General features: G+C 43.3%; 1 protein-coding gene across 2 annotated transcripts; it reads left to right on the top strand.

The window, feature by feature from the left end:
- The first annotated feature begins 4,755 nt into the window (after positions 1-4,755).
- cyp1b1 (cytochrome P450, family 1, subfamily B, polypeptide 1) lies at positions 4,756-8,482 on the top strand. Of its 2 annotated transcripts, none has more exons than XM_079168580.1 (3): positions 4,756-5,031; positions 5,164-6,171; positions 6,721-8,482. In XM_079168580.1, exons 1-3 carry the CDS (start codon positions 5,015-5,017, stop codon positions 7,328-7,330), a joined length of 1,635 nt encoding a protein of 544 aa, XP_079024706.1. In that variant the 5' UTR covers positions 4,756-5,014; the 3' UTR covers positions 7,331-8,482. The 2 variants fall into 2 exon arrangements, with proteins under 2 accessions (XP_079024706.1, XP_079024707.1); XM_079168581.1 differs by having other exon boundaries at positions 4,756-5,035.
- Positions 8,483-11,287: the final 2,805 nt, after the last annotated feature.

Genomic DNA, 11,287 nt, shown 5'->3' with positions numbered 1-11,287 from the left:
GGTGACATATTTGCATTTTTGTCTCCAAATTACCTTTTTTATCAGTAGTATTTGTCGGATCCTGAACTTCCTCTAATGCCTTATCAATGCCTTAACTTATGATAGCATTTAAATATGACCACATTGTTTAGATGCATGTTTGACAGAACCTCTCTGGCACGTCAACATCTGCCTAGAAAGCAGCTCTATTCTGTGCCTAACCCTGACAAGCACACGGTGGTAGACCTGTATTTAGTCAAGTTGTCAGTGGCTTTCCCTTCAGTTGTCACCCCTATGATGAAGCACATGTGCGTGACTGCTCGGCACCTTTAGAATAGCCTTGGGCTGTCCCCTCTGTTCCTCTGTTTTGCCCAGAAGTTCACAGCATTGATTCTAATAATAAGATAAGCTCCATGAGTGCTGTAAAAGGTGCGCAGCTCTTCCGAGGTCCTGTGCATGCTTCCACTAATTACAGGCATAAATCAAAGTAATGGCACGTTTCATTTATCATTCCTGTTTGCAGATGACGCAACTTCCTGATATGGCTCACTCTGATTTCCTCTGTGCGAAACTATGCTCTGAATGTGAGAAATGCTGTTGGAATCAGACGTGATCGCTGCCCCACCAGGCTGGAACTTTACAATGTAACTGTACCTTTACTGTCTGAGCAAATCATCACCTGCACACACCTTCCTGAGCTCCTCCCTGACTTCCACGCTCTCTCACACGCGATGAGCAATTGAGCTGTCAGTCACGAAACGGAAACTGGTGTCGAAACTGAACGTGCTAGCAGTGAGGAGCGTTGGGGGGCCCGGCTGTTTTGCAGCTGAAGTCACATCGCTGCACCTGTGTGGGGATTACCGACAAGGCTCAGCATCCAAACACAAACAAATGTGTGTTTAATTAATGGGCTATATTTAGAAGTCTTGCAGAGAAAATGAGCTTACTGGTGATTGAGTCTATGCATGAAGCGGCATTTGTCATTAATATTTGCATTCTAACAACAAGGAATTTCAAATAAAATCCTGGTGCACTACAGACATTTGTTCGTCTCTTTCTATACAGCTCACAAATAGCGGGACAAAAAGACAAAGAAGTGAAGAAATATCTGAATTTCATTGGATAGAACTCTGTATGACGAGGGCTATAGAGCACGACAGGAATGAGTCATCTATCCATCCATTAGCCGTAACCGCTCATCATATTCAGGGCGTGGGAATGAGTCTTAACTAAAGCATTTTTGCACTTCCGGTTACTTTGTGTTTTTGGATGGCTTTTTGGTTAGATACCTGAAATAAGGTCTGAGGTTCACACAAGCTGAAGATATTTTAACATTTTGTTCTACAATTTAAAATACGTCAGTAAATACCTTCTTTAAGTGTATTTAAAGAGCCGGTTGCTAACAAGTGGCTAAATGAGACTATAAAACGGCATCATGCCGACTAGTCCGCCTTACAGCCTCGTTGTGTATACAGACGATGTATGAGAAGCAGTTTTGAAGCCTTGTGATCGGCATTTTGGCCATCGCCATCTTGGTTTTTGAAACCAGGAGAGACAACCGAATGCTGAACAAGACACTTTTAGGTGACCACAAATGTTACAATTAACTTTTATGAACTGACAACACACTGTGAAAGAGTTAAAATTGTAAGAAGAAAACAAGGACAACTCCCAGACCGGACAACACAGCAATAGCCACCAGTCAATCACAATGTAGCCACGCCCCTAAAGCATACCCTGCTATATAGTCTATTTGACTCTAAATGGACCATCATTTACTAAGTGAACATCATGCTGTATTGAAGAAGACTAGCGATGGAGACCATAAACTCATGTTCACAATGTTTACTGAGGCAATAAATCAAGTGAGAATGAGAAGGAGTCATTTTCTCATAGACTTCTATACAATCAGACTTTTTTTGCAACCAGAGGAGTCGCCCCCTGCTGGCCATTAGACATAATTCAGGGTTAAGGCACTTCCACATTGGCTTGACATGTCAGACTCGGAGGTTGCCACTGGTTTTGTATATTCCTTTATAGTCTAACATTAGCTTTAATAAAAACACAAAACTGTGGAGTAATTATCGCCATTCAGGCGCAGAGTATGTGGTCTTTGACAAAACGGGGTTAAACCATAGACTTACTGAGAGGCTAATGAAGGTCTTATGACCACGGGATGTTCAGGTTCATAGTTTGACCACTGACCTACTGACCACACACACACACACACACACACACACACACACACACACACACAGACAGAGAGACATTTTGTGTTTAAGATCAATCCAAATAAATACAATTTTGTTCGCCGTTTCCCACCAGTCAATGAATTATCAGTCAAAGATAATTGTTTCAGTAATTAAAGATTTACAAAACAAATAAACAAAGATCATGGGGATTAAAAAGGCAGAGGGACCTGCTGGGGTTTGGTCTAATAACTGGAGCCAGCCAGTAAAGGAGGCTGGGAGTAGTTTTTATTCTCTAGTTTTTCTCCACCCTCGTGGATCCGGTGATGACTGGAATAAAGCAAGAACACAGGTTCATTGAGTGGAGGACAACTGGAGTGTCAAGACTCAGTAAGTGTCTTTACATTCATTTTACCTTAATCTGATTTACAATTTAAAACAGGGTAGAAATTCATCTTTAATTCTGTAATTAATAATTTATGCATGGTGATATTTTAATTCAAATGCAAATTAGTTATAATCTTGCCAATGTTCTTTAAAAGGCCAAATGCGACCGTTGGCATTTTGTAGAAGCAATAATGTATATTATTATTATTAAGTGAGGTATATATAAAATTGCATAAATTGTAGCAGTGTAGTAACTATGGAAAATAATACCTTGTTGGAATTTATTACCGTGCCAAAACGTAGCGCGCATTATGTTAGGATGATATTATAGAAGTTAATAAATTCTATTATGTACAATAAGATCGTTATGTTCATGTTCATCATGCTGGTAATCAGAGAGATTTTTTTTAAAACTTATTTATTTTAACCAAAACACACAATTATGAGCATCAACTGTGTCGATAGTTCGTGTTCAGACTTGAAGATGAGAAGGCATCACCGGGTTCATTTGAGCCGCTGTCCGCGGTGCTGAAGCAGGATCCCCGAATCACATCCCAACCACACCAGACCTGAGCAGGGAGGCCCGAGCAGAGGACAGAGACCCACGTATCACCTGCAGAATGAGAGAGAAAACGCATCCAAACAAACGGACAGAAAAGCAAATAAACAGGGGTCTGTTTGCTAAAATGATGAGGCAGGTCCGAACCCCGATAGCCGAGAGAGTAACACTCATTATTATCATCCAGCCTTGACCGGGGGCATCTACCCTGGATAACTACTGATGCGATGGATTATAATTATTTCTATAATAATAATAATAATAATAATATCAATAATAACAATAAGAAGAAATAATAAGAAGAAGAGAAATGTAATTAAATATAATAATAATAATGTACGTAATGGAATAATGACTGTGTTCTGCAGGAACAGGTCTGACAATCAGTATGCTTGTTAATCGGGGGAATTAATGAGTTACAACACGGGGCTCGCCTCCTCCTGGTGGCTTGATAGGAAAGCGCACCCACAATTATCATTTCATTTGAAGCAACTCCAGACTGTCATCAGGGGAAACACAGCACACACTGCAAGTGTGTGACTAGGCTCGTATTCCAGCAAATACATGCTCTCTGAGGAGAAGACGTGTAGAGACTTTTCTGTGTTTTTTAACCATTTATATATTTAAATATATATATATATATATATATATATATATATATATATATATAGAAGCAATAATATATATATATACAGACAAACACAATATAGGCATATAATATATTTAAGCCTGTACAAAAAAATAAGAAAAGAAAAACTGTATTATGATTTTTTAACTTTTAAAAATCTGATGAGGTTACATTGCGATATTTTAAAAAACAATAATTGCGTCGTCAAACCTATACGGCAAAGCAGCCGCTATAAATGGATGTTTACATTGGATCGGAGGTGATCATTTATTTTGAATAGCTTGAACTCCGTTGACTTGTCGGGTGTTACCTCGCCTCAGGCAGAGACGCGCGTTGTTAAGCGCTTCGACTTCAAGCCTGGTTTTCTAGCACTGCTGAAATCTGCATGTTGATATGGCGCTAGGAATTATATGAATATTAATAATACAAATAATAGCCTAAAAACGATTATTATTATATTATAATATGGTAAAAATGTTAAAGACAAACAAGATGCACACGTAGTAAATACCGATATATATCACCACCATCAATAATAAACCCCTCCAATAGTAGTAATAATAATTCATCTTGATGAATAATAATAACAACACGTTGTTTATACTAACTATTAAAACGTTTATTAATATTACATATTAACATATAACATTTTTAAAAGTTTAATTCTACCAGTATAACTGCAGTTAGAAAGTCCGATTGTTTTGTCTCCTAAAACGAATATTCAACCACTTCAGTTCATATTTCTCAACTTCGAATGCTCCCGTTTACAGGTCGGACAACAACGTCTGTTGCCTGTAGGTAATACACTACGGGAGGGAGGGAGAGGTGGGTGGAGGAGGAGGAGATGATGGTGGGAGGGTGGGTGGGTTAACACCCTTTGCAACAAACCTGCCCACTGTAACAAAGCCGGGACACAACCAGACGCTGACGGTGTGACGTGATGCTGCGCTGTTTTTTTGGGGGATAAATAACTTCACTTGTTGTAGTGGGGCTTCAAAGCATTGGCAGGCAGCGGACTGGGAGCAGGGGGTGCGCGCACGCACACTGCATTACGCACCAGGCTGCACTTGACTTATTTGTATCAAGCTGGTTTTCTAGATATTTAGTTTAGTAAAGGAAACTTTATATATTTTAAGACTAAAAGACCTAATCTTTTTAAGGTTGACAATGTAGTCCTTCCATTCAGTTCATGGATAAACACATTGAAGTTGGATCCGAAACAGAAACAGCAGTAAATATGTTGGATACGTTGTAAAGCCTGCTATTTCTTCGATGCACAAAGGACATAAGCAAGTATTTAATCACCTTTTGATTCAACTGAATTCATTTTTTTTCTCTTCACCAGCCTACATCCTATACCTAAATATATTAAAACCTTAAATACTATGTGCATTTAATATTACTGTCGTATCCTCCTGTAGGATCCCCATCATGGATGATACATTGGAGGGAATTAACCCGGCAAATGCAAGAGCTCTGTTACTGGCATGCGTGACTCTGCTGTTCTCCCTCCACCTGTGGCGATGGCTGCAGCGGCAGCGCTCGAACCCCGGCCCGCCCGGTCCGCTCGCCTGGCCGTTCGTCGGCAACGCACCGCAACTTGGCAACGCGCCGCACCTGTATTTTGCGCGCATGGCGAAGAAATACGGCAACGTCTTCCAAATCAAACTGGGCTCTCGGACCGTGGTGGTGCTGAATGGGGACTCCATCAAACAGGCGCTGGTCAAGCAGGGACCCGAGTTCGCCGGCAGACCGGACTTCACTTCCTTCCAGTACATCAGCGGCGGGGACAGCCTCGCGTTCGGCACCAACACGGACTGGTGGAAGATGCACCGCCGGGTGGCCCAGTCCACCGTCCGCATGTTTTCCACCGGGAACCCGCAGACCAAGAAGGCGTTTGAGCACCACGTCCTCTGCGAGGTCAGGGAGCTGCTGCTGCTGTTTGTGGAGAAAACCAAGGCGCACCAGTACTTCCAGCCTATGACGAACCTCGTGGTGTCCACGGCCAACATCATGAGCGCGGTGTGCTTCGGGAAAAGGTACTCCATCGAGGACCAGGAGTTCCTGCAGGTGGTGGGCAGGAACGAACAGTTCACCAAAACGGTGGGGGCGGGGAGCATAGTGGACGTGATGCCCTGGCTCCAGTACTTCCCCAACCCCATCAAAACGATATTTGACGACTTTAAGTCGCTCAACCTGGAGTTCAGCTCGTTCATTAGAGACAAAGTCATGGAGCACAGGAAGAACTTCCAGTCGAGCGTCATCAGAGACATGACGGACGCCTTCATAGTGGCGATGGACCAGCTGAGGGATAATTCGGGGCCCGCGCCAAGGAAGGACTACGTGGCCCCCACGTTGGGGGACATATTTGGAGCGAGTCAGGACACCCTGTCGACTGCACTGCAGTGGATCATCCTCTTACTCGTCAAGTAAGCAACATTTTACCTCTCGTTTTTACAGAGCTTTTTAGAAACAGACACAAGCAAGCAACATCAGATAATAATACATCATACCGCTGCTGAGGCTGCACAGACTTGAGGAAGTTCAGTAGCATGTGTGTTATGTAACAGCATGGGGGGGGGGGGAGAGGCACAGGCAGGTATCTGCAGCGTGACATCAGCAGCTGAAACTGGCCACCAGTGAAAGTGCCCAGTCAGCATTTTACTGAGCAAGTAGGGAGATCCTTTTTCTAATCTCGCGTGATTGTTCGATCACATTACGATGCCTTGATGTAGTCTTGAGCTATTATTTCTTTGTTGTTGGTCAGACCTCTTTAGTGCTTTTTCTACAACTCGCTGTGTGAAACCCTCATTAAATGTGCCCACGCATCACATCCTTACCGTGTTACTGAATGTCAGGCAGCTTTCTACACTTTCACTTATCAGGTCGCGATGTAAAGTGAAACAGAAATGAGTGTAACCTCCATCAGCGAGGGTGTCGCCATTAAAACATATAGCTCTCCACCTGTGAACGTATAGGTTCCCTGAGATGCAGGTGCATCTCCAGCTGGAGGTGGACAAGGTGGTGGACCGCAGCCGGCTGCCTTCCATCGAGGACCAGCCGCGGCTGCCGTACGTCATGGCCTTCGTCTACGAGGTGATGCGCTACACCAGCTTCGTGCCGCTCACCATCCCCCACTCCACCACCGCGGACACCTCCATCATGGGCTACGCCGTCCCGAAGAACACGGTCGTCTTCGTCAACCAGTGGTCCATCAACCACGACCCGGCCCGGTGGGACCATCCGGAGACCTTTGAGCCCCAGCGCTTCCTGAGGCCGGACGGAGCGCTGAACAAGGACCTGGTCGGCAGCGTGCTCATCTTCTCCCTGGGCAAGCGGCGGTGCATCGGCGAGGAGCTGTCCAAGCTGCAGCTGTTCCTCTTTACGTCGCTGATCGCCCACCAGTGCCACATCGCCGTGGACCCGGCCCGGCCCGTCAAATTGGACTTCAACTACGGCCTGACTCTGAAACCGCACCCCTACTCCATAGCAGTGACTCTGCGGGAAGATATGAGGCTGCTGGATGCGGCTACCAGGCAGGCCGTGCCCGAGGAGGAGGTCAAGGCCCAGCCCTCATTAGACTCATAAACAGAAAGACACAAATAAACACTGCAATAAGCAAAACAAATGAAGGCTGAAACACAAAAGACTAATGAACTCTAGCTCATGTTTGTGGGCTGAAAACTATATTTATAAGCTGAAATCTCAGGCTAAATTCTCATCACTGATTACTGACTCATTTTAAAGCATTATAGTGGCAGGTAGGGCGTCTGTTTTAGAGGAGACACGGCGTAAGCCACGCCCCCCCACAACCAGCAGTTCACCGATGCAGTGATTCTGCGTGAACAGACCAATAAGCTCATGGAGTACATCAGCCCTTTAGCCTAATGTCTATACATACAATGTCTTTCATATATATGTAGTGTAAAAGCTTAGTTACTCAGGAATAAGGCCTATGAAATGTCGAACACTATTTTAACTGGAAGGCTTTTCATGGAACACATTCTGAATCTACTGTAGACGCTGTTTCAAAAAGGCAAAGGAGTGTCGGGGTACGCCGCAACAGACCTGCTGCAAGCAGGCCTTCTGCTTGTGTCTGTGAACTGTTGTCCAACGCAAGTATGAAAAGACTAATAGTACGTCGGTGTTATTCAGTCATTTGTTTCTCGCATTGTGTTAGTGTTAAGGACTTTGTTTTAAGTTTAAATGTTGTAGAATGCTGCTATGTGGAAAACCTTTTTCAACTCCGTAATTTAATGTCCACGCTCAAGATGCCAGTGACCCCGTTCTTTCCTCTTCTTTGTGTTGTTTTTATTCAACAGACATAGTCACACTGTCAGGTTGGGACACAGGGTAAATATATATATATATATATATTTTTTTTTGTAGACTCATGTAATCGCTGCTTCAGCATGAGAGACTAATGCACTGACAGTGAAGACTTGGATTTGTTGGCTTCCTGCCGAAGCATTTTGTGAATAATGTAATTCAGATGATTATTTGAAATAACTGGTGACTTTAAGCAAGTAACAGACCAGGTATATGTGTTGGTGTATATCCATAGATGGCCCTCAGTGTGACAACAACCCTGACGGACTGCTTTCTAGAGACAATGAAAAAAATGACAGTCTTGGATGATGGAGTGAAAACATAATCTTAGTGAAATGGCACCACTGATGGCATAGTTCAGTCAGTACGATCAGCAATGAATTGCATCAGCCGTGTTTCCTTTTTCCTCAATAAACCAAAAATGTTAACTTCCACATACTGTTTTTTTGTCAAAAAGTTTTACTGTAAAATAACAGAGCGAGGCCACCGCTGAAATGACATCGTGGGTCAGCGTGGGCCAAAGAAAGTCCCGTCATGAAATACATGGTTTTGCACACCAGGGGCGCAGCCAGGCGTTTTAAACATTCGGGGCTCAGCCCAAACCTGGGGGGGGGGGGGGGGGGGCTTTTTTTTGGTGCCATTTAAGACAGCTATATACACTATTTCAGAACAGAATGCCTAAAAATGATTTCAGAAAATGATCAAATAGTAGTAGCATAGAATATATGAGCCCGTCATGACAATGTTAGGGTGGACAGAGATGGCGATATTTCCCCAGTATTGGAACTATCGCTTCGTTCATTTGAGGGACTGAGGGCGAAATGACACAAGTTTAAGCTATTTTAAAATATATATATATATATTTTTAGATAACATTCGGAGCTAGGGCCGCCGAGGCACGGAAGCTTCTTCAACCCGCTTGCCTGCACGTTGTTTTGAATGATATTGTACAGTTACATAATAAACAGACACGTGAACTATTATTTAGTTTTTTCACTGAGGTAGTTTTCTTTCAACAAGGTTGAAAGTGAAATCAACACATTTAGAATGTATTTGTTTCAACTGTGTCCAAAAGATTTGACGCTAACGTGACTCTGCGCTTGACGCTGATAAAAAAAAGGTCTGAATGTGACCTTCTAAAAAAATAATAATAATAAAAAAAATGGTACGTTGCCAAAAGGGACAAAAGGGAAGCATTTTTATCTCACCCTGCCAGAACATCCTGTACTCGATCAGCTTGCACCCAGCCGGCCAGACAACTTTTCGTGCGTGACAAATTCAGATAAAACTACAGTAGATAATTACCGATACGTCTCTGCTCCATTTATTTTTCCTCTTTTGACATGTACAACATAGAACCCGACGACGAAGCAGAGCCAGTGAAGTCATGCGTGGCAACGCTCCAAGAACAATATGTTTGAGTCGGAAGCAAAACACCTGCTTCTGCGCCTCTCTGCTGAAATACGGAGTCGAGCGGAGCCGACACTTCATCAAAGACAAACAAGCATCAGACACGCTGACAATTTCACGGGTAATATGCCCGTATCAGCGGGATAATGACTTGAGTTATGATAGCAGACAATGTCAGCCTCCAGGGGTTATTGCTTTTGTTGTGTTTTCCCTCCTTGCATTACAGGAAGCTGCAGGAGGAAGCAAATGTTCCTAATTTACAGCACAGCCGCAGAGCTGCGATATGCTGCACAACTTGGTACATAAACACAAAAGAAAACAACGAATATCTGCGGTTATGTGCCGTTTAGAAATGTCACGTCTTACACGGCAAAGCAGGTGCTGCGGTGGGGAAAAAAAACGAAATATCGCACAAAGTGGTGGTAAGACGCATTTTATGTCATTACAGCTTACACCTGTCAAATCTGCATTACAGCAAGATCATCTTTCTATTTCAGCTCGAATCCTGCACTGGCCGAGGATAAAAACGTGCACACAGGAAGAGCCGACTGCGAGTTGTGTAATTTAAGACGAGCTTAGATTGGGAATGAGGGGATACACGGAGACCTTGAATGAATGTTTGCGAGACTTTAGAGGTGTGGCGTTCAGAGAGGTCACAGGCTGTGCATGGAGATCGACCGATAGGAGCTCAGGAATGGAGGAACAGTAGCGCCGAAATGTCAGAGCAGGGCTCAAAGTCACGACTATCAGCTGACTCCTAAGCAGAGCGCTGTGGACAAGACGACCCTGCTGCTACAGGGGTACTGAAGATCAAGACGTGAACAGAAGTAATCAATGCATAGACTATAGGCAGGCGACTGTCCGTCCTGTGGCCCCACAGCCTCAGGGGCCCCAAAGGCTCCGGGTTCACTGTGTGGCAATTAGTTTGTGGTAATTTGATACTTGGTATTCGTTTTCCTTTTGTGGTAATACTACATACATGCAACGCTAAAGCACTATACAGAGTGAAATGAAAGGGTCTAAAGAGGACACCTGCATTGTTACATAATCTTGAGGCCTCTTCTTGTTGAGAAGCTCAGAATACAATTTTCAAGCCTTTATTATTTCAGTTCATCTTGTGTTTACATGGCACATGTACCCAGATACGTTTGTGGTTAATGAAGTTAGCAGAAACGTATTACTAATGCTATCAAATACGCACAGCAAGAGGGAGACACTGGTGGCCGGCCTCGGGCCTTTAAGAGGGTTAAAGGAACACGTGGTAAGTTTTGGGAAATACGTTTATTTACTTTCTGCTGGAGAGTAAAAGACTGACACCACTCTGCTATCTTTATGTTAAATAATAAGGCTACATCTAGCATCTAGTTAGCTTATGTTAGCATAAAGGCGGGAAACAGCTAGCTTAGCATAGTTTGGTTTTCAATTGCAAATTTGCTCAGAAGCACCGCTAAAGATCACCAATTTAAGTCACATATTGTTTGATTTCATCTGCACGAAAAGTGTGAGAATTACAATTTTCCATAACTAGTGCGAAACATAACCCCCCAATAAAACTAGAAAGCGTCTTAAAATGTTTTTTGCTTTTTTACATTTCTTACTGTTTTCGCACATATTGAACGAACAAGATATACTGTTTAAATTAGTGAGCTTTAGAGGTGCTGGATGTTGTTTACACTTGGACAAAGCCAGGCTACTTGTTTCAACGGTTTCTAGTAATTGTGCTAAGCTAAGCTAAGCTAACCCGCTGCGGCCTAGAATTTAAAAGGAAAGCTATTAGAGTGGTATCCATCTTCTCGTCTAATTCTG

Source organism: Pholis gunnellus, assembly GCF_910591455.1.
Source record: "Pholis gunnellus genome assembly, chromosome: 11".
In the NCBI taxonomy this organism is placed as follows: Eukaryota; Metazoa; Chordata; class Actinopteri; order Perciformes; family Pholidae; genus Pholis; species Pholis gunnellus.
The sequence above is the reverse complement of the archived record's forward strand: the minus strand, read 5'-3'. Positions and strand labels throughout refer to the sequence as shown.

Excerpts from the sequence above, each read along its gene's own strand:
- cyp1b1 (XM_079168580.1), top strand. Across the intron at positions 6,172-6,720 it reads ATCATCCTCTTACTCGTCAA|GTTCCCTGAGATGCAGGTGC; the intron begins GTAAGCAACATT and ends GTGAACGTATAG.